A 24,352-nucleotide genomic window follows, 5' to 3' on the forward strand; every position below is an offset into this window, starting at 1 on the left:
ACCTCAGTTTAGTCTAGAGAGAAAAGTCATATTTTAGATAGTTAACTCTATATTGCACAGGATGGCCATATGCTTGAGTTTAAAGGCCCTCTAAGCTCGTCATTTAAATTACACAATGTAATATTTACTGTGACTTTTGACATTTCCTATTTGTCGGCAGTGTTACCACGGAGATCGACGAGGTCCACCAGAATATGGGCTACTGTCCTCAGTTTGACGCCATCAACGACCTGCTGACGGGCAGAGAGCACCTGGAGTTCTACGCCATCCTCAGAGGAGTGCCAGAAAAGGAAGTCTGCGAGGTGAGTCCGCAGATTGATCTGACAAAATGGGTCAGAAATGCATTAAACCGAGTTATTCCCTCGTTACCGTGACTGACCTGTGACTGACCTCCGCTCCACCAGGTGGCAGAGTGGGGGATCCGCAAGCTGGGACTGGTGAAGTACGTCGACAAGGCGGCGGGCAACTACAGCGGTGGCAACATGAGGAAGCTCTCAACGGCCATGGCTCTGATCGGAGGGCCGCCCGTGGTCTTCCTGGTGGGTGCAAAGGGAAACCACCAGGCACATAGAGCGAACATAGCCTGTCTACTTGACAAACCCAGTTGAAGCAGTAGCTTCAAAGTCGTCTCTGCATTCTAACTGAATGTGTGTTTCCTTTTTCCGCCTCGACAGGATGAACCCACCACAGGGATGGACCCCAAAGCTCGGCGCGCCCTGTGGAACGCCATTCTCAGCATCATAAAAGAGGGACGCTCCGTCGTCCTCACCTCTCACAGGTTAGAATTTTATTTAACTTTGGGGAAAGTGCATTGTACATACCTTTGCTCTTATACTGGTTTTTAAGTGGGGAAAAAAAGTCTACCTTGTTGATGGCGTGGGTTGATGGCGTTACAATTTTGCCTCACCTTCACCCATTGACACACACATTTAGTAGCAGTGGAACCAAATAAGTAATATCAACAGATTCAGATTCAGATTCCTCCTCAAAGAAAGATTTGAGGAGGAGGGGTCCAGCTGGATCCTGGAAAAACATATACCTTCTATTCTAATGCTGTGTGTGTATATCTTTCTATTATATCTTTCTAGCATGGAGGAGTGTGAAGCGCTGTGCACACGGATGGCTATCATGGTCAACGGCAGGTTTCGTTGCCTGGGCAGTGTGCAGCACCTAAAGAACAGGTATAGGAGTTTGCATCTCTATATGTGTGTTTTCACTGTTCTAGAATGCTCTGTCTGTAAATACTTAGTTGGTACGTAGTAGTCATTTATCATTTATGCCCTACATACCTATACCAATAATTTATCCTATGCATAGAAATGCATTTTGTATATTCTGTTTATTTTTTGATATTTTTGTTCTGTATTTTTGAGGGAATTATTATTATTTTATAATAATTGTTATAATTATTATTTAATGTAATTTAATTAAAACATAGTCCAAAAAAATCAGACTATTAAGCTTTTTTAATGGAAATGGTCTGTAGAGAAACGCACCATGACAAATTGCTTCTATATGTATCTATAAATCTACTGAATAAACCCATTCTGATTCATTCTGTCACGTGTCCCTCACACTACAGGTTTGGCGACGGCTACACCATCATCCTGCGGGTGACAGGGCCCGACCCGGACCTGGGCCCCGTGATGGGCTTCATCGAGCGGGAGCTCCCCGGCAGTACGCTGAAGGAGAAGCACCGCAACATGCTGCAGTACCAGCTGCCCTCCTCCCTCACCTCCCTGGCACGCATCTTCTCCCTGCTGTCCAGCAACAAGGACGCACTAAGCATCGAGGACTACTCGGTGTCCCAGACCACCCTGGACCAAGTAAGGAGCTGGTTTTTCTGTCGCTCCGGTTGTTTTACTGTTTCAACAATTGACTTCAGTTATGGCAAAACTTGGCTATTTGGTGAAAGGTGAACCGATACCTAATGAATCCGCAAAGTTTAGAATCTGCACTTCTGCCAGGTTCTCTTCGCTTGTTTCTATGTGCTACTAGCTCTTCACAACAAACTAAAATGTGCGGTTTTGGTAGTCTGGGTTATTTTGCGATAATGACCCACTGGCTGCATATTATCATCGCTTATTACACGGCTACTTACTAAATAAAATAATTCATTGAGACGGAATATTGATATTTTAACTAGTATGCATGGTTTTATTACCAGTATGCATAGTTGTATAACCAGTATGCCTAGTTTTCTAACTAGTGTGCCTAGTTTTATAACCAGTATGCCTAGATGTATAACCAGTATACCTAGTTTTATAACTGTATGCCTAGATTTATAAGCAGTATTCCTGGTTTTATAACTAGTATGCCTTGTTGTATAACTAGTATGCCTAGTTGTATAACCGGTATGCCTAGTTGTATAACTGATATACCTAGTTTTATAACCAGTATACCTAGTTGTTTAACTACTATGCCTATTTTTTTCTCAAACTAGTATGCCTAGTTTTATAACCAATATACCCAGTTTTATAACCAGTATACCTGGTTTTATAACCAGTTTAACTAGTTTTATAACCAGTTTAACTAGTTTCATAACCAGTATACCTAGTTTTATAACCAGTATATCTAGTTTTGTAACCAGTTTAACTAGTTTTATAACCAGTATACCTAGTTTTATAACCAGTTTAACTAGTTTTATAACCAGTATACCTAGTTTTACAACCAGTATACCTAGTTTTATAACCAATATACATTGTTTTATCACTAGCATGGCTAGTTTTTTAAACCAGTTTACCTAATTTTATAACTAGTATGCCTAGATTTATAACCAGTATGCCTAGTTTTATGACTAGTATACCTAGATTTATAACCAATATACCTAGTTTTATAACTAGTATGCCTAGTTGTATAACTAGTATTTCTAGTTGTATAACTAGTATGCCTAGTTTTTCATAACCAGTATACCTAGTTTTATAATGAGTATGCATCGTTTTTTAACCAGTATGCCTACTTTTTAATCTGTATGCCTAGTTTTATAAATAGTATGCCTAGTTATTTAACTAGTATACCTAGTTTTATAACCAGTTTAACTAGTTTTATAACCAGTAAACCCAATTTTATAATTAGTATGTGTATTTTTTTGAGCTAGTATTCCTGTTTTTTTAACTAGTATACCTAGTTTTTTTTAAACTAGTATTCCTGTTTTTTTAACTGGTAGGCCTAGTTTTCTAACGAGAATGCCTAGGTTTTTTTTAAATAGTATTCCTGTTTTTTCAACTAGTATGCCTAGTTTTTTTAACTAGTATTCCTGTTTTTTTTTAAATTGTATGTAATGTAAGTATGTATCAAGAGTAGAGTGTCAGTGCTAGCTAGTGTTAGTCGGATTAGTATGTAGGCAGCCAGAAGCAATTGCCCGTGACAGCGGCCATCATTCAGAAATAATTGACTGCCGCTATTGACCAATCAGAATTGAGTATTCCACAGAGCGATGTAATAACAACTTTTAGTTGCTCATAGCATTGGAACTGGTCTCATCAAGCTGCACTGAAACAGTAAAGAATAATTAATAATGAAATAAGGAATAATTGTGCTCACCAATGGTCTATTTCTCTCCCATCTGGCTCCTAGGTGTTTGTAAACTTCGCCAAGGACCAAAGTGACGAGGACAACCTGAAGGACGTCCACCTGAACAAGCGGGACGCGGTGGTTGTGGACGTCTCCAAACTCGACGTCTCCCTCGTGTACGACAAATCCAGGGAGAGCTGCGTCTGAGCACCCGAAACAGAAACAAGGACCACTAAGGAAGAAAGACAAAAATATGTTATTTTTTGGGGGTGATTTTAATTTCATTGTTTAAAAAATATATATAATTTTTCAGTGGACCTGGCAAAAAACGCACAGCCTCTAGAAAAGGTGGAGGCCCCCCCCTCCGGGGAGCTGCAAGGCTGCTTGCAGACCTGAACACTGAAACAAAGAAAACTCAATGCAAATCAATGCAAGAAAAAAACGAAACTAAAAACATATATATTGAATAAAAAATCTCTACAATCTCTATGTATATTTGACGGAGATGAGATGAGATCTTCGAGCTAAATAAGGGCGGTAAGACGCAAGCTCTGTGGGGTCTGAAGACTGGCGCTTCAGATGAAAAGGGACTGAAAATAGACTTGGAAAAAGACTTGAAATGGCGTCGGGTGGGAGGATGGCTCCGGTTATGACTCACTGGATGAGGTGTCGTGGGCCTTCGCAGGTTATTGGAATGACTTCCCTCCCCCGGAAGGTTGTCATGAAAAGTTCTCTCATTGGACTCTCTGTCCGACCACGAGAGGCAACTCCACTCACTGCCAACTGCATACCGAAAATGTTTTTGTTTTTATTTGTTCTTATTCAGGGACAATCCTTTTTCTCTTTCTCTCTCTCTCTCGCTCTCTCTCTATCGCCAGTGGGTATTTTTTGTAACCAACTCGGTGGATTAGAATAAAATATTTTAATTCCTGTTCAGTTCAATCGATCACTTGATCTCACTCAGAAACGATCGAATGTCATGCGATTTCTGACTAGTTCGTTTATTTTTATTTATTTTTTAAAAGGACAATAAGCAACAGAAAGGCAAATGTAACGTCTAAGGAGTTTATTTTTATTGTAATTTTTCTTTTTTTTACATTTGAGCTAATCGTTAAGTTGGATAACAAAGTTTCCTTTTCGTTGTCGGCATCGTCGTTGTAGAAGTCCTTGACATTGTCCAGCTCAGTATCTATACTGTGTGATGGTGAAACAGAAAAGAGAAGTAAGAGCACTCCAAGTTAGGAGGCGGGGGGTTTCTCTTTTTTTTTGTAAAGATGACTTTTCAAAAACATGTACTTTATTTTCCTACCCCTAACAAAAAAGAAAAGGCTAATGTGGTTTGGACGTTGCTTCTTTTTAAATCAGCAAGTGTACAGCTCAGTCTCATCTCCAATCGCTGCCATTGATCTAAGTGGACACCAACTGGTCAGTTTCAGTCAATAAGGGATCAGAGCGGATGTGGATGTTTTGGACTGTTTATTCGGGTCTAGGAAATATATGTTGCATGTTTCACCTTGGGTTGGACACGCCGGGGATAATCTTCTTCTCGATCTCGGGTGCGTTTAAAAGCATGATTCGACGGACGACCTTGGAAAAGAGACGGACATGCGAGGTGGGGGGCTGAAGTTCTCATATCAATGTCAGGTTACAAATTATTTTGTAAAATAAGACAGATCTGCATCGGTGGGATGGGTTAATCTGCCGGGAGTTCAGAGCTTCTTCAGAGGGTGTGTGTTCCATTGATAGATGCTTCTCTCTGTTTTTTACATCCTGTGGATCCTGTGCCGTAACAAAAGAGTCTACCTGTGCCAAATGGAGCATATAGAATGGAGATGGAGAATATAAACGATCAACCAGCATTAATAATCCAGACGAGCCGTGTATTGTACGAGTCGTGTTTTTCTGTATCCATTTGTTAAAAAAAACGGATCCAGCTTCAACGGGATTTACTCCTCCGCCGTATTTGGCGACTTGAAGGCTCCATAAAGCCTGCACTTTGACCCATGCTTGTATCTGCAGACCACACCGTTGCCAAATCGATACACCTTTTTTTTAAATATCCCCCCTCCCATGCGGTCACTTGCATTCTATTGGAGTTGCACATACAGTATATAGTGAAATAATTCCAACTTCCTGTGTTTTATATGAATTTGCACATTTTCCGAAGCTCGACGAGTCAGTCAGACAGTTAAAAAACAGACCAGCCACAAACGGGGACCAGAGCAAATCAATCAATAGTGCGCATTGGCCAACTTTCAAATTGTACTGACTGCTTCTCCGTGTTAGGTGCGCGATGTAAGACATGGATCTCTTTATGGTGGGGGCGGTTAGTTCTTGGTGGTTTCCGGTGGGAATTCTAGGATGGGATCCCCCAGTCCCTGAGTACATTACAGGGATTCTCACAGATCTACTATCAGGTCTAGGGTGGTCGCAGCGGATCCAACTTGGCAATATTAGGAAAATTTCCGTACTGGAATCAGCAAAACTCTACCACTACATTGCATAATGTTGTAGTCGGAATTTTATATTGAAAGCGAATTGAGGAATTAAAGTCAAATGAATCAGAAACATGAGTCCTGGTGGAAAGCGGTGCAACAAGCAGAGATAGTTGCCGGATTAACAAGAGAGATCCAAGTAGGCCACATTTCCTCTGCTTGTGCTCAATATTATTTGTTTACATTTTGAAGTATTAAAAACAGCTGTTTGAATCTGTTACTTGTTGTGTACAGTTACCTATTTACATGAATAAATTAATTAATACATTTGAAAATAAAAATGCGTGTTGCCTCATTTTGGGTTGTCTCAAGAGACCCCGCTCACTGCACAGGACATGACGAAACCACAGCTTTTCCCTTGCATTCCATAACATTTCAGTCTAGCAGTTGGCAGTTAAAATGATAATCTGTGAGATTATTTTGTTCAAATATCCCACATTTGATATTTATCCCATATTTATAAGAAATTATATGAAACATAAGAAACAGCCATTATAACAGATTCGTTAAGAGAAACGTTACACACACACCATTTTTTTTTTTTTTTTTGCGTTACAGTTTGGATGTGCTCCTCGTTTTGCTGCCTCCACTGTTAATAAACGCTGTTCGCATCTTTTCAAAGCGAAATAGCGACATCTGGTGGTAGACGCTAAAAATACAGCGCCTATGACTATAACTTGTGAACCGTGAACTAACCATAAACTATGAACATATAAAACTGGAGGGAGCAACTCCCACTGCACATATTGAGAGAGAGAGAGAGAGAGAGAGAGAGTGCGTGTGCGCCTGCGCATGTGTCCTCCCACCTGTTGTGTTCTCACCTTTGATTCCCACAGTTACACAAACTCTATTTTCTCCTACTTATCCACCGACATGTTGATCAGTAAGGCCTTTGTCATTGGGCTCCTGCTCATCCTCGTGGTTACAGGTATTGATAAAATTCATACCATATATATACAGTATATATATATATATATATATATATATATAGTATTTTACTGTAAGGTACATTTGCATTCTTGTTTAAATGAGGACGCAAACTCAAGTCGTGTTAAAGACATGTCTGTTCACCTTGGTGGACGGGAAAAATATACAAACTGGTCGGTTTTGAATGCACTTTCCAACATTTTTTTGTTAAATGTTTTGATTTAACGGGAGTGGTACTGTTTATTTGTCACAGGAAGATCAGATCAAGTAATATACAGTTTAGAGGTAGAGATGCACTGTTTTGAAACTTATCTTGAACCACTCGATTGACAGATGCAGTGGAGAATTCTGGACTTCAGAGAAAGGTGACACTCTTTTACTTACTTTCCGTGCATATATTATTTTAGTAATATAAGTATTATTGGGAAGAGAAAAAAACAAAATTCATAGTTTTGTGTTGGTTGAGTGGGGAAACAGTTTTGGTTGTGTTTTTCAGTTAATATACTACGTATGGCTCACTTATGTATTTATTTCATTTTATTTTTATCTTTTGTTTTTATTTATCTTATTTTATTTTGCCTTTTTTTATATACTGTTATTTTCTCTTAAACATTTATAATGGTGCTAGTTGTAGCTAGTAGTCTGAATTTCTGCACACATTTTTGCCTACAATGTGGCCTAAAAATTCCTAAAAACAGATAAAATACATTTTGCTCAATAAATTAATGTAGGAAAATTCTTATTTTTTTGTGTTATTTGTTTAGTTGGGACCTCTATATCTATTTATAAGACTTAGATGAAGATTGACTGAGCACATTTTTAGAAATTTCTAAAGGGGTTCACAACCTTTCTACCGCTACTGCCTTAATTTAAATGTTGCTGTTTTTTTGCGTTTTTTTAATCAAAATGTCATACTCAATGTCAAACGTAGTGCTTAATTCAATGTAACTGAGAAATGAGAATAAAAAATTACCTCCAAAGTAAAACCCAGACAGTGGCCGTCTGTAGCCAGATCCCTCCAGAGAGGACAGGGATAATTAATACAATGATCAAATTGAAATTAAAACAATAGAAAGAGTAGAATACGATCAAGAAATTTAGAAAACAGAATCCACAAACTCCACTTTAATCTGTCTGCTGTTGCACTCAGCAGCCTTCTTGCCACGAAACGGGGGAGTTGATGTGCCCGTTGAACTTTGACCCCATCTGCGGTAGCGATGGAAACACCTACGCCAACGAGTGTGCCCTGTGTGTGGAGAGACAGTGAGTACACACACACACACACACACACACACACCTGCTCAGATCTCAGGGAACATGGGGTTTGAAAACACAAGGTGGAGTTATTAATGAAACGTGTTGTTTGGTTTAATACTCACAAAAACACACGCACTGAAGGAACGCCACCCCACTCATCTCTCCCACACACAGCCAATCAAACAAAGACACACACACACACACACACACACACACACACACACACACACACACACAGATACAAACTAAAACGCATTTATGCACATCGGCCCTCAAGTTGAATTGGAAGAACTTTATTATTTAATCAGGAACTTTGTCTGTGGACGCAGTGTACATCAGATCAGATCAGGTCAGATCAGATCAGGTCAGATCAGGTCAGGTCAGATCAGATGAGATCAGATCAAATCAGATCAAAACAACACTTCACTAATCTCCAGAGTGCAACCGAGAAAGAGATAAATGACAATGAGATCAGAAATAACACATTTGACACATCTATCTACACAAGTTAATGTGAAGTAGCACTATGCTAATTAGAGAGCCCAATATGGGCAAGTTGGTCTACAGTAAGTACAAGTTACATGGCAACACCACATAACATACAAGTCAAAACAAAATAAGTCATTATTGAATCCAAAAAAAAAAAAAAGATAAAGAATTTTTATAATAATAAAAATAATATTTTTTGGACTTTCCCCAACAGTTACATTCACAAATGAGGGACTTATTCTACATGGGAACACAACTGATTGTGTTCTGCGTAACTGCATTATTTTCGTGAAGGGAAATTCCACCTCCAAAGAAGCATCGTACTTCTCCGATGCGCAGAGCATTTAGGAAGAGCAGCAAACAGAATGAGAGCTCACTTTAAATCTGTGGCCAATAGCGATGCAGGACTCGTGAACTTTGCATCACTAGTGGCTAAGCAACTTTTTAACCAATAGAGTCCAGAACCAGGGTGGAATTTCCCATTAAATTGAACCATCCATGACAATTTGAATTGTAACTGACGCGCCACTGATCCTTTACCCAGAACGACGAGAATGGACATTTTGATCGCGAAGGAGGGGAGCTGCTGACCTGTCCGGGAAACCATGTCTCACCAACCAGGGAGCCAATCCTCAATGGATCACCATGGCAACACCATTCTTGTTGGGACGCTGTCTGCGTGAAAAATAAACAATCAGCACAGAACAATGTGTCACTGTTTTGTCTCTTGGAAAGTCTGGGGGAAAATAAATTCTGAAGTGGAAATATGACTTGGTCTCTTAAGTTTTAAGTAAATGTGGGCTAGACACTCCAACTGCCAATACAATCACCCTGCAACTGAATGCTTTCCTAGAAGTGAATTTGGAATTGTAGCCTATGCAGTATTTGTATGTGTATTGCTGATAGGGAATGTGATGTTAGACGGTTGCTATGGGTTGCTCCGGACCCCGGCCGCCGTTTTTGGAGGATCACTTCCATTTCCTTGCATAGAGAAATAGCCAGAATATATGAAATGTACAAAAAAGGGAGAAAAATAAGGGTTGAGGCTTCATACATGATGGCTGCAAGATTTTCTGTGCCAGTTTTTCACCTGACAAGACTTCCAAGGCACCTTTTAACTCAAAAATACCAACTGACATTCACAGTCAATGTGGTTGATCCCCTAAATACAGGTACTCCTCACTTAACGACCGAGTTCAGTTCCTAAAACCAGGTCGTTGAATGAATTGGTCAATAAGCGAGGATAAAATATATAAAGGTTATATAGTATATATAGTGTATATAGTGTATATAGTATATAAAGTATATATAGTATATATTGTTTAGTGTATATAGTGTATCAATTATACACTGGTGTTTAAATATATATAGTATATAGTGTTATACACTATATAGTAAATAGTTTATAAAGTATACACTATACACACTATATATACCATATATATTTTATATATTATATAAAGTATATATAGTATATATAGTGTATATAGTGTATATAGTATATATAGAGTATAAAGGGTGATGTGTGATGAGATGCTTGACGCTGAGTCGCCGCGGTATTGTACGCAGTGTTCAATACAGACTGGTCAGAGAGCTGGTCTTAAGTCCGAATGGTCGTTAAACAGGTTTGTCCTTAAGTGAGGAGAACCTGTTGGCGGCTTGCTCCGGCAATGTAACGTCAGCCTCACATTTCCTATATGACCAATTTTTTTATCTGTTTTTGTTCATAATTTTTGAGGAAAAACAATTTTTAAGTAAGTAAATCCAATTTTCCAAAATTCAGATACAAATTTAAACATTCAAAATGTACATTTCAAGACACTCTCTACGTCATGGAGACTGCAAAACCTGTATCAACATGTGTGGACAGCGAGTACACGCAGCTGCCCTGATCACAGGATAGGAACCACTGTTTATAGACCAAGGTTAAGTTCTTAATGTTTGTTGTACACTTATACTATCACTCTAACTCAGTCCCGTTTTAAATGAATTTGGAAAAAGAGTCCATGTCTCTCTGTCTTTCTCATGGGAAAACACTATTGACCGGTGGGGAAAGTATATAAAGCCCTTCAGTTAACATGGTGGAAAATAATAAATAAATAAAACAGCCTATCCCATTCGTGAATAGTTATTATTATTAATAATAATAATAATAGTACTTTTCTTTCACTGTAATAGTGGTAGTTTCGCAAAAATAATCCTTTGAGGTTCCGAGTCTTTGTTCATTTTATTCAGAATGGACAGAATTGACTGGATGGAATTCTCACATTAATCATTTAATTCTGTCAAAATTATTTTTAACTGGGGCTCCGAGGAAACCTTTTGGCCTGAGTGGTGCCTTGGCCCTTTAAACGCATCCATTCATCATCCTCAATTATCCATTCACTCACTCACTGAATTGAAACTTCAGGAGCCTGCTGGGCTTCTCGCGGAGAATGCATGACTTGCAAATCAAAATGATATTATATCACAAATCAATATATTGAGACTCAACCAGGGGCGCCGGAATAAGTGGGGATTTTGGGTGGGGGGATTTTTTGTCCCCCCACTTTCAGGTATTACGGTAATACAACATTTTTGACAGTGGCATTGTTAGGGGTGGGCGTCCAGGGCTTCTGCCCCAAATGTTTTATGAATAGCCCCCGATCTATAATAGCACTTCCACGCTCCATGCTCTGCACTCCTATCAACTGATCAACTGATGCCTCTGTACCTGACTGCAGTTACCGAGTCATAAACAAAAGAAACATCTGACTTTTGCAGGAGTGACTCCAGACTCCTGATTGATTTAACAGATTGCTTCACTACGGACGAACCGTTTGCAAGTCTTGCATTACTAATCTGGCCCCAAACAGGAAAAAGCTTCACCCAACTCTGCTTCAATGGTGGTGGTTTTGGGAATGGTGCATGGGGCACATTTCCCTAAAATGTGTGATCCATCGATTCATTTGTTGAAAGCTGGTGTAAAAGAAATTGGTTAAATCACGCACATTCTTTCAAGAGGACCTATTATGCTTTTCCTTCTTTTCTATCATATACAGTTTATAATAATGTTATATATATTAAGGTTAATTTTATAAAGTTGTGGCCAAGGTGTCAAATAATGGGGTAAACTAATGACAAAGTAATCGCTGTGAACACAACGCTGAGGCTTCAGAACGCTCTGAGCGCTCACGAGCTGATGTCAGCTCTTCATGAATTTCTATATATGGTCACCTGCTCCACCCCATCCGCTGTGTGTTTCTCCAAACACACAGCGTTTGTTTTTGTAATTGTAGATGTATTTGTTTATTTATTTATTTGTTTGTTTTTTTCCCGACGTTTACATGAAAGAAAATATTTCTGCGTCCCAGATTCCCGGTGCGTCGCGGCGCGGTGTCTCTGACAAGCTTGGAGAACAGCAAACAAAGTTGGAACAAACTTTCAAATGAGCCCTTGTAGATTGAAAATGAGTGAAGATTCAGCAAATGGTTTGTTTATCTATCGCCTCAAATCTGTTCAGAAACAGATTTTGCTGGAATGATAAGCTGAAATATAACAGAGAGAATACCAAAGAACTCGGAAGCCATGCTTAAACCCCATTCGCTCACAGAACTCCTGGCCTCAGGAGGGTGGCTCCACCCACTGAAACAGAGTGTCAGGAACACAATGGCTACGGAGGCATGTTAAAATGGCTCTCATGCATAATCAGAGTGGTATTTTCAGTAATAAACTTCAAAAACATGTTTTGGGGACCTGAGAGACCTATGTTAACTTGTATAAAAAGGAGCATAATAGGTCAGTTTTAATGAAGTGAATGCCCGCGCAAGCCTTTGACCGTGCGGCGGGGGCAAAATAGCAGGCAGAAAGTTGCAAATCTGAAAAAAACAATACACACATAGAGAGTAACAGAGACAGAGAAGATAGGGAGAGGAAATGAGTGGAAGGGGAGGCTGAGGTGAATGAACTGTCGGTCATTATCGTCACTGAGTTTGGTGTTTACACTCCATATACTGAATAACACCAGTAGTCGATAAGGTGTGTGTGTGTGTTTGTGTGTGTGTGTGTGTGTGTGTGTGTGTGTGTGTGTGTGTGTGTGTGTGTGTGTGTGTGTGTGTGTGTGTGTGTGTGTGTGTGTGTGCGTTAAATGAGTGAAGGAATGAGGAGAAAACAGACAAAGCAAGACATGGAGAGAGAGAGAGAGAGAGAGAGAGAGAAGCAGTGACAGAGAGAGAGAGAGAGAGAGAGAGAGAGAGAGAGAGAGAGGAATCTAGTGTTGAATCTGGGCTCTAAAGGTCAACCGGGAAACTAGAAAACCAGGAAACCAGGAAACAGAGAAGTGGCAGCTTCCTCTCCTCAGATCATTCTGTGTATGCTCCATCTACAGTTGGAGAAGTGAAACTAATCTATCACCATGATACGCACTCCAGAGACAACGCCGTGAGTAGCTGCTGTTTGATATATATCTATATCTATATATTATCTGTATCTATACTTAAAACCGATCAAAGCGTATAAAAATATTGGCGAGGTTAGGAAAGTGAACTTATTTCCAAAACTGAATGCAATGTCTCGTCAAATTAGAATTTACTCCAAGTGCATTGTGACATAAGACTCAACACACAGGGCATCAAAAGAAGAAAGAGTTCAGATACATATTAAATGAGGAACAATGTGGCAAAAAAATAAGAACGTATCAAAGTTTGCTGAACATTGCAGGCTGTAACTATCATGGATAAACAGTGGAGAGCATACTGGAGTGGACCAATCACAAAGCGTCATTCACTGCATTGACCCCTTTTTTACCATTTTAATACGTACAATTAATGCTGCTCTGGCAAAATATAAACTGCTCCACAAAATAGAGACGATGTGGTTTGTATTGAGTCCTGGGGTAGAAGCAAATGGCGCAGTTATACTTCCTTGCGATTGTTTTACTGTTAATAGTTGGTGAGCTACTTCAGGGTAAGGAAGAAATGCCAACCTTGTTCAAATGTGAATGAAACACCTGTCAATCAAGGCAACCACGGCCAAAATATACATCCTCTTGAACAATTATCAAAATCCCACCCAAGACACCCATTGGAAGAAGTAAACTGGGATTGTGAGACCTTAAATGTTGTGGGGGAAAAATGTATTTTGTGTTTCTCGTGAGAAGTTCGGTCAGACGTTTTCTGAAGCCAACATGTGTCCATTAACCAAACTGCAGTTTATAGCACATTATGGCTCACTGGTTGACATTTACATTACAAATACATACATAGACCCAACACGCCATGGCAACCCATTGTTTGTCCCTCTCATCTCTGGTAGGAGGGACCGGACTTTCTGGTTACACTCACGCAGACAGCACCACAGTGGACACAGTGTCCAACATTGGACACTTCAGCCTGGCAATAAAACCCTGTCTAGCTCACCTATACCCAAACCTACAACCTTAACCTTTATCTCCACCTATGTTGCACCCTACAATAAAAGATATGCTCCCCCCGAGAGAGCAGTGAAGAAGCATTTTGGAATGCTGTACATCTGTGTATGAGTAAAACACCACTAAAGTACATATTGTCTCCAGGGGCTCCTGGCAGCCAAGCTGTCACAGTGGAATCTCTATGGATCTCTTTCTACATCTGTCCATGATCCCAGCTGTAAGTAGACCTCAACGAGGGGGTCTTCCTCCTGCTATATTTCCGCTTTGTTTCCCAGCCGAGAGTTTTAGGTTTTAGTATCTGTAAGGCTCACTGTGTCGTTCTCTTCATTTGCATGTTTTGCAGGTGGTGATCATAGCAGTGTTGTCGTCCTTCCAAAGGAGAGCCCGGCGTCTGCCCATAGACCGCAGACTGCCCTTCCTGGACGGACGTTTCGCCATAGTGGTGTGAGTCAGAGACTTTCAGGTGTCTAACGATAGGAGTCCACCGGACGCGTTGGCGCAGTGTACGGGCGCGGCGCGCAGCGTGGTTTTCCACCGGCTCCACGGTGAAGAGTCCCAGACAAGTCGATGTTGTTGTAGAGAGAGGAGGAATATTGGAAACAACAGCGATGTCCGATGATCCCATTCTGTGTGATTTTTTTCTGTTCACACTGTTATGAAAGAAAACAGATCTGCGTCACATGAGCAAAAAAATCGGATTTGGATACGGAAGTTGTAAACGTAGCTTTGTAGAATCAGGGCTTGAAAATAAACTTTTTGGTTTACTGGCCGATATGTCTCCTAGATTTTAAAGTTAACAGCCACTCGCCACAAATTCTTGAAATAAATAAACTTGAAATAAATTAGATTATCAGCCACTGCATTCTTTTAAAAATATTTATATTTATTATCTAGTATTTCATGAAACCAGGGACATTGAAATCAGTACAATATACTTTTTTAAACTTTGTCAAAAACAACCCGTTTGCGACCTGATCGGCATTTTTCATTTTCCTCTTCTTCTCCTCCCCTCCATCGCCTTTATTTCTATTTTGTTCATCTGTTTCCTCCGTTTATTTGAAACATGATGTTTTTCATTTGGCTTTCTTGCCCCAATTATATATCGCCGCAAAAGTTCAGAATTAATCTAATATGTCTAAAATCCATGGGCCATCAACAAAACTTCACACTCCCGTCCCGACCAGCCAGCCAAGAGTTGACGAGTAACTCGACAGCTTTACCCGCAGGTTGGCAGGTGTTCATTTCCAGCCCTGCTTAGAATTCCAAATCCTCTGAACAGGAAACCATTGGGAACCCCTTGGCAAAGCCCTAGAATTGAAAGAAAGTCTATCCCAAAGGAGTAGCAAAGTCTGTGAATGCATTTTGGACCCTTCTTTTCAAGAGAGGCTTTGGTTTGTGAGCGGAGGGGGCGACGGAGACTGTAGAGACCCAGTTGTCCCATTGTGATAATAATAATAATATGGATTATAATCCATATAATTATCATATGAGAGCACTTATGGAATTGTTGTTGTTGGTGATGGAAGACCGTAGTTGTTTGTCTGTTGTTCTGCTGCAGACCACTGGATACTATAGGAAGCCTCAGTAACCGTTGGTCGTATGGCTTTGCGTTCGGCGCCATCTCTTCTAGCGTCCTGCTGCTGTTCTCTGAGCAGTACATCGCTTTCGACTCACCTTCCTGGGCCAGAGGTAAACCCCCACTGTGCGCTCGTAGTTCTGCACCTAGTTGCAACACAATGAATGACTTACTGTAAAACTCCTGAAATACAGGATGTAGTAGGGTACACATCGATTGGATTGGAGGCTATTTGTATGTTGTTTTTTAGTTTTAGATTTCATATTTTTGTTTTCAATCTCATAGAGATCACCAGAAATGCCAAAAACTACAGAGAGAGGATAGAACAAACAGTGTAACGTTTAATGTTTCTTTGTCCCCAGCCATAGTGTACCTGGTTGGTGCTTTGGAGGTGGGTCTGGTCTATTTCCCCTTCTTTGCCTGCCTGTCTACACCTTTCAGAGGCACTGGAGCAGTGCTGGGAATAATTTACTGTCTACTCTGGTAAACATCTCAGGTTGTCTTTTAGATCCGCCACAAGCCACTGGTTTATTTAGACGAATGTATAGAACGAGCATCAAAAAGCGGCCCATTTAGTCCAGCACATTACAAACTGGTTAAGCAATGATGTAAATCTCTCTTTGAATTTCTTAAAATGTTTACGTATGTATTTCTGACTGCAGGATCATTGTTACGCTCTGGGACACATTCATCTGTCCAGCTGGCAAGGTAAGTGAGTACTGGGGTCCTGCAAACTAAATATGAACTGATTGATTGGTTGATTGGTTGATATATTGATTGGTTGATTGATTTATTGATTAAGCGAACGATTGACCAGTTGGTCTGTCAGTTGGTAAGCTGGTTGGTTATAAGTGATAGTGACTCCTGTTGTAGGCCATGGCGTTATAAGTTTCTTGCATTTTTGTCTGTTTTGTTTGAAATGTGTGTGTGTGTGTGTGTGTGTGTGTGTGTGTGTGTGTGCGTGCGTGCGTGCGTGCGTGCGTGTGTGCGTGTGCGAGCAGGAGTTGGGTCACTACCAGAAGCTGGTCATCCAGTGGCCGTCCATCCTCTCGCTCATCTTCCTCCTCGGACGGTTTGTCTACATGCTGGTCAAAGCCGTCCGCATACATCTGCAACTGGAGCAGGAGGTTAACACACCCCTGTGTAGCTGGTTTTGTCTGTTTGTCTGTTTGTCTGTTTGTCTTTTGTCTTCTGTCTTTGGCTGTCGAAGTTAATGGCATTAGAAATGTATTGCGGTAATGCATTAGCAATACATTTTTATGTTGTTAATTTCTTTGAGGCCTTTAACACATTTTCCGAGTTTGACCTAAATCCACCAGTTTCACTTTAATGCATATGTTTGAATGACGGAGAGCGCCACTGCAGCCTGCTGCCAACTCTCCCCCCAGAGTCACCATTTATTAAAGCATCTATTGCCCTTCTCCTTTTTAGTAATGTCTGCCAGAAAAATCTTCAAATTTGTGTAAATTAAAAAATTGCAAATAATCGTGTTTACTCGCACCAATACTGCACAATTAATCTTGATTAATTATTTTAATTGTTTGACAGCCCTAGTTTATGCATATATCTGTAGGCTCTTTTTTTTTTTTTTTTTTTAATCTGAGCTGGCGTTCAATAAAAATGTACTTTCGTGCTTTTCAAAAATAAATAAAATAAAAATAAAATGTTAGAACATTGTTTTTTTGTTTTTTTTACACAAAATTTTTATTTTTTTTGTACTTTACAGGAGACGGGGGAGCTGATGCAGCAGCACCATGTTCAGCATGTCAGGAGACTGCTGAGGAAGACACTTCCCCACAGGCAGACAAGCAACACACACACACATGCATGCGCACACACACACACACACACACACACATACACGTACACATACACATACACATACACACACGCACTTATACAGGGGTTTGCAAAGGGTGGTCAATGTCCCCACCCTGACAGAGAATAATAGAGAGAATAATAAGTGAAAAAATCCTAAATTAAAGGACGTCCATGAAGCAGCTTGACAAGGACAAATGTGAAGAAATTACAATGCAGAATGAATCTCTTGGGTGCAAATCCTGGTTGACATCCAGTGGTGTGTTGTGTTCAACAGTAATACAGTGAGTTGGTTCCAGAGAAGAGTGTACCAATGGGATCCATACTTCAAGTTCCCCAACAGACTCATTGGCACCACCATCATATCACTCATAGGACTCTACACGGTAAGCACACACCACAGAGTATGTGTCATTGTACAGCTTCTGACCTTGATTGGGACTGTTGGTGACGTAATGGTGAAGGGATATACACCGATCAGCCGTAACCTTAAAAAAACACCACCAATTTGGTGGGGAGCTACACAATATTTGTGGTTATCGGTGGGCACCAATGACCACTTATATCATGTAGCTCATCCTCGTGCGGCCAAAACAGCTCTGACCCATCAAAGCATGGACCTCTGAAGGTGCACTGTGGTATCTGGCACCAAGACGTTAGCAGCAGATCCTTCAAGTCCAGTAAGTTGTGAGGTGGGGCCTCCATGGATCAGGTTTGTTGTTCAAGCACATCCCACAGATGCTCGATGGGATCGGACCCTAACCATTCACATGATGTAGAAGAAAATGTGATTCATCAGACCAGGACACTTTCTTCCTTGCTGCCCTGTCCAGTTCTGATGCTCAAGTGCCAATTGTAGGCGATTTTGGCGGTGGACAGGGGTCAGCATGGGCACTCTGACCGGTCTGCGGCTACGCAGCCCCATACGCAGCAAGCTGTGATGCACTGTGTGTTCTGACACCTTTATGTCATAGCAGCATTAACTTTTTCAGCAATTTATGCCACTGTAGCTCTTCTGTGGGATATCCAGAGAGGCTAGACTTTGCTCCCCACATGCATCAATGAGCCCATGGCCGCCATGACCCTGTCGCCGGTTCGCTGGTTGTCCTTCCTTGTACCACTTTTGGTAGGTCCTAACCACTGCTTACTGCAGGAACACCCCACAAGACCTGCCAATTTTGAGATGCTCTGACCCAGTCATCCAGCCATTTGCCCTTGTTAAAGTCGCTCAGATTCTTACCCTTGCAAATTGTTCCTGCTTCCAACACATCAACTTCAAGAACTGACTGATCACTTGCTGCCTAATATATCCCACCTTTTGACAGGTGCCACTGGAACAAGATGATATTATTCACTTCACCTGTCAGTGGTTTTAATGTTGTTGCTGATCGGTTTACATATGTATACTGCCATTCTGTCCATCCACCCATCCATCCACTAGATGACATTAGCAGATTACCATCTGAGTGATCTAGCCTTTGACCAGCTCGACATGTGGAAGAATGATCTGGAACATCTGGCTGCTTCCTGCAACCAGAGCCAGGAGTTGGCAGCCATCATACCACGACTGGAGGCGTTCACCTATGTGGCAAGGAGTGAGTGGCTTAGGCTAAGTGTGTGTGTGTGTGTGTGTGTGTGTGTGTGTGTGTGTGTGTGTGTGTGTGTGTGTGTGTGTGTGTGCGCGCGCCATATTTTGGATGAAAGATACAAGTTTACACCCATGAAACAAATTATTTGTTATTATGCAGTACAGTATTCATTTTTTTCTGATGACCAAAACCCAAAACGGTGCAGGAAAAAACGTACAGTGTTCAACTGTAGCCTGACAAGGATATGTGCATTAGGACATTGATAGGACTTGAAAAAATGTGTATGATGTGTAAAAAGTGTATATGCATACGTGAGAATAGTTTATTAATAAAATAATTTCCAAAGAAAAACAAAGTTCAATTCACCAAAGGAGTGATTTTTCATATGGTCCAGAGTCATGGCTGGCGACCACCATCTTTGCCAGCTTCACCTCAGTGGTCTACACCTTCCATGTCCTCGCATGCTACAGGTAGGAGAGCATTAAGGAATTTTTTATAGTAGATCAAGGCATGCATGAACCAGGTTTTTCTTTCCTAGAAGTCATAGAACCTATTATTACTTTGGACACCATTGGGCCGCCACCAATCTCACCCGTTCCATCTTCTGCTAAGAGATGGCGAGCGTGAACTCAGCCTGGAGGCTTCAAATCGTCTTTTCAGAATCCAACCTGGTTCATCCATTTGATTCCTCCAGTCTATCGGTAAATCACGTATATACGTGCAATGGCCGAACAAATGCCATGTGGCCGCAGGGGACATGGAGGCGTGGGACAGTTGCGATTGGATGACATGGAAAATGTTTTGAAATTTTACAACAGGAAGCAAATTAAGAGACTGTGGGCGGGGCAAAAGTCCTTCCTGCCCGAGAAGCTTTGCACACCGACTTCCGCTGTGAGTGTGGTGAGTGTCACACACCCCTGCCAGACACACACGCATGCACGCACTCTGTGATATTTAACAACTAATTTGTAACGACATTGTGTTTTTCACAGGCCGCCATCGCGAGATACTCAGGGTGGCAAATTGCTTTCACGCTGTGGGGTAGGAACTTCAGTTTTATAATGAATCTGCATTTATATTTAAAATGATATTTACATGAATTTTCAGAAAATATTAACGATCAATGAAGAGTAAATAATAGGATATTAACGATCAACAAAGAGTAAATAATAGGATTTAGGGTTTTAATAGGATTTGTCGAAGGCTTTGGGCCTTCGAAATTGCCTCATTGGAGCTCAGTTAACCAGGTTCCATTGTGATTTGAGATGTGGTCTTAAAATAAGTACACTGGTATTGGGGCAAAAAGAAAATTCCAAATTCCATATTATGTCACATTTTTACTCAGCAATGTCTTTTGGGGGTTTCCAGGCTACCTGATTGTCCACTTCATCCAGTTCCTGTTCGTTCTCCTGTTCGTCTACCTGCTGGTGCTTCCCATTCAAAATGGCCAAGTGCTCACCATGCTCACCAACCTGGGCTTGGTGCTGTAAGAGAGAGAGAGAGAGAGAGAGAGAGAGAGAGAGAGAGCGAGAGAGAGAGAGAGAGAGAGAGAGAGAGAGAGAGAGAGAGGGGTGTTTCTAACTCGTTGTCCTCCCACAGTCTGACCATAGGTGTGGTCATCAGCCTGGTGATCCTGCAGGTGGTGGTTGTGCAGTTCTTCTTCCTGCAGGACAAACTGTGTCCTGAAGATAAACAGAAGCCTCTGGCTCTCAACAACAGGTCACTGCAACCAGACACTCTCATCAATAAGTCTGGGATGAAATATACTCTGAAAAAAAAATGAGCTCCTAATAGTTAAAATCGAATCAAGAGCAAGGAAGATCACTTTGGAATGAACTTTCATCTCCTGTTTTTTTTTTTTTGTTGTTTTTTTTCCCAACTTTTTTTTAACCATTTCAGAATAGGAAACAATCGGAATTTATTTCACAATTTAGCTTAACAGTCTGATAAATAATAAAATCAAATAAAATTTGATGAAAAAGAAATTTTAATGAATTACACTTAAAATAAAATTTGATTTAATTAAATTGAATTACATTTCATAAATTAAATAACAAATACAAAATAGCCAAATATACCAAAAATATGCATAATATAGTAAATGTGATTCTATGCACAGGATAAATTATTGGTATGGACATATATGGTACAAATTATGACTATTTGCTTAATATAATTTACCATCTAAAATGCAGAGTAGTATGTTTAGCCATACAGATTAGCTGAATGAATAAAGACTGGTTGGAGTAATTCACTTGCTCAATTTTCGGAAATGTATTGACCAAGGACATTTTTAAGACTGTAAGGTTTTTATTTTTATTTTACATTTATTAATTTAGCAGACACTTTTGTCTAAAGCAACTAACATGAGAGGCAGAAAGAATCAAAGCATACATCGACCATTGGAGCAACCTCTACTTTAATTTAAGTTTCTAAATTCAACAAGGTACAAGTGCAACATAGCTGCAAGAAATCTGAATAAAATTACTCTTATCAGTAAAAAAATCAATATTTTTTTGTAAATTAATGCAATTTATTAAGTGCTCATATGATGTCAGTGCATTATGTCAAAATAACAACTTAAAACTAGTCAATACTGACAAAAACAAAAAAAGTTAGTCATAGCTAAGAGAGGATCAGGTATTCATATGTTCCCGAAAATTGTCAGTTGTCTAAAATACCTATATTCAAAGACTTTATTTTTGAAGTCACACTTTTTCAAAGTACACCTGTGTGAGTACACCACATAAGGGGAAATCACTGGATGATCTTTTAGCTGTTTCAAAACTGTCAAAAGAATCATTTCGGTGGCAAATAGCTGAACACAATTAAAAATATATATTTCTAATATTTTATCACTGTTGATTTTTGTGTGTGCTTGTTATTAAATGTGTTATTCAGTTATTGTTTTATAATTTTTAATAAAATAAAACTTTTGTATTTTAAAATCTTGTGCCACCCCGTGCATTTCCTAATCCAGAAAGGCATTCCACTGCTTCAACTACTTCTTTTTCTTCTACAACGTGGTGATGGGGCTGAGCAACTGCATGCTGCGGCTGCTCTCCAGTGTCGTGGTCGGCACGTGGCTGGTGTCTCGCATGGACCGCACTATCATGCAGCGGGGATATGAGGCCATGGACCCCGGTAGGGATTCCTCACCGCCCCCTAATAATATCTATGAGATCAAACCACAATACACAATCCACTCTGTATGTGTGGTTTGATCTAGATTATTACATAGGATGCTGGGATTAAATGGAAATCTGGCAGTTTCACCACCACACCCCATCCAAGTGATGTTTTCAGGGCCCTCCAGCACAGAGACACAAACGGGGGGTTGAAAACATCAGCTTATTGCAGCACATGTGCTAGCTGGAATTAGCCAAGGAAGCCCATGACATGGGCTACTATCCTGTGTGTGTGTGAATGGGAGTTTTAACCTGTTGCTCGTTAGACCAACCAACGAGCAACAGGTATGCAGCCACCCTGAACCCAATCACCTAGATCCAGGTCAGGTGTGGCTGCTCACCACACCATCCCCACACCACAGCAATATTAGTCCTTCGTTGTTCATGATATTTCATTGTGTGATTGACAAATTATGTGAGGGATCACAGACATTCCACGGTTATTTGTGAAACAACCAAATCCCTTTTCACCGCCTTGCATTTTGGGATATTTGAGCTCATTACATTTTATGTATATATTTTATAGAGAAATGTATGAATATATGTCTGATATGTTGGAAGCAGGAAAAATGAGCAAGCATAAAGGTCTGAGTAACTTTGACAAGGGCCAAATTCTGACTACTAGATGACTGGGTCAGAGCATCTCCAAAATGGCGGGTCTTGTGGGGTGTATGCAGTGGTCTGGCCCCTCTGGTGGGATTCCACAGAAGAGCTACTGTAGCACGAAATGCTGAAAAAGTTCATGCTGCTATAATAAAAAGGTGTCAGAACAAGCAGTGCATCGTAGCTTGCTGCGTAGGGGGCTGCAAAGCAAGCTGGCTGGTGTGCGTCTGCGTGTATACTGTATATGTATATATATATATATAATTTGTGTATGTGTGTGTGTGTGTGTGTGTGATTTCCAGGCTACAGTACGTGGGTGGGTATGATCTTTGCAGACCACCACCACAACAACCCCACCATGGTGTGTTTCTGCCAGCTGCTGATCTCCAGCTCACTGGAGAGACAACCTGCCGGGGTGTATTCCACATTCAGCAACACGCCGTCGGGTGAGTACCTTGTGCGTATGACTGCCGGGAATTCCTTTGAGGACCCATATGAGGCCGCCGACCCCAGTTTGCGAACCCCTGCACCAGAGTATCTGATACTTCCATGTGCTCTATCTCTTGCGCACAGTTAATATTCATCCTTTTCTCTTCCCTTCCCTTTCCATCCTTTTCTCCCCGATTCCCCACCCTGGGTTCCATATTCCTCAGTGCACGGCAGATCCAGGGGCCGCTGGGCGCTCTTTTACACCCTGCTGAGGAACCCCCGTCTGATCCTCCTCAGGAAGCATCATTCCAGATCTTCATTGTCATTGTCCTCAGAACAGTCCCAGGGCCATCAGGTGGACTTGGGCGTCGCGATAAGGACCTGGGTCATGGCCTCGCAAATGGAGAACGGCCGAGCGATGGAATCTTTACCGGCACCTGGGAACACGGTCACCGCAGAAGCAAAACGATAAAGAAGCAGTCGACGGTTATTCAGAATTCCAAGTGTTTTTAATGAAGGGTTAACTTTTGCAGAGTGGAACATATGCTATATGCCAGGGTTTCCTAAACTTTTTTTCTGCCACGGCACACTATATGCAATGGAATCCTTCCTGTTAACCACTAACAATGTCTGAAACATGTATAACAGTGTTTATTATTATGGCCTTCTGAAGGTTAGTGATGCAATCATGAACGATTTGTTCGTAGCGAACAAATCTTTTCAATGACTCAGGAGTCGGGAGCCATTCTGCCAAAAGAGTGGGAGAGCTAATGAATCTTATATGGGGCAATAGACAACTTTTCAACTCCCCCCCCCAACTCACAATTCCAAGTGTTATTATTGTTTGCGCGCTGTCGCAAAGACAACTGGATCACTTTACATTTTCATCAGAGAGCTCCATGGAAATGATCAACACCACTTTGGAAAAAAGAGAGAAGAAAAAAGCATGTTCAGTGAAGAGGTAAACTGAAATTGTCAACATTTTATTTTAATTGGGGGTCCAGCCCGAAGGGGCGGGAGCCAGATTGCTATTGTTAATGAAAAACTGACGTTAGTAGTCT

General features: G+C 40.8%; 2 protein-coding genes across 2 annotated transcripts in view; both read left to right on the forward strand.

The window, feature by feature from the left end:
- Positions 1–6,280, forward strand: part of LOC307228944 (phospholipid-transporting ATPase ABCA1-like) — a 50,879-nt gene extending 44,599 nt beyond the window's left edge. Inside the window, exons 43-48 of the mRNA XM_079998797.1 lie at positions 161–302; positions 405–539; positions 675–778; positions 1,089–1,181; positions 1,583–1,826; positions 3,577–6,280. Of these exons, the coding sequence (XP_079854923.1) occupies positions 161–302; positions 405–539; positions 675–778; positions 1,089–1,181; positions 1,583–1,826; positions 3,577–3,720 (862 nt within the window). The 3' untranslated portion in view covers positions 3,721–6,280. The remainder of the gene's footprint in view (positions 1–160; positions 303–404; positions 540–674; positions 779–1,088; positions 1,182–1,582; positions 1,827–3,576) is intronic.
- Positions 6,281–8,115: 1,835 nt separating this feature from the next.
- On the forward strand, positions 8,116–23,763 carry stra6l (STRA6-like; the record flags this gene model as incomplete). The annotated part of the gene is made up of 18 exons (XM_079999541.1): positions 8,116–8,198; positions 14,233–14,305; positions 14,432–14,532; positions 15,647–15,777; positions 16,027–16,147; positions 16,327–16,372; positions 16,666–16,791; positions 17,391–17,464; positions 17,760–17,868; positions 18,924–19,077; positions 19,466–19,541; positions 19,890–19,971; positions 20,064–20,112; positions 20,440–20,557; positions 20,671–20,790; positions 22,052–22,215; positions 23,165–23,308; positions 23,516–23,763. The coding sequence occupies 18 exons, from the start codon at positions 8,116–8,118 to the stop codon at positions 23,761–23,763; spliced, it is 2,019 nt and encodes a 672-aa protein (XP_079855667.1).
- Positions 23,764–24,352: the final 589 nt, after the last annotated feature.

Source organism: Zeus faber (genome assembly GCF_960531495.2).
Source record: "Zeus faber genome assembly, chromosome: 4".
NCBI lineage: Eukaryota > Metazoa > Chordata > Actinopteri > Zeiformes > Zeidae > Zeus > Zeus faber.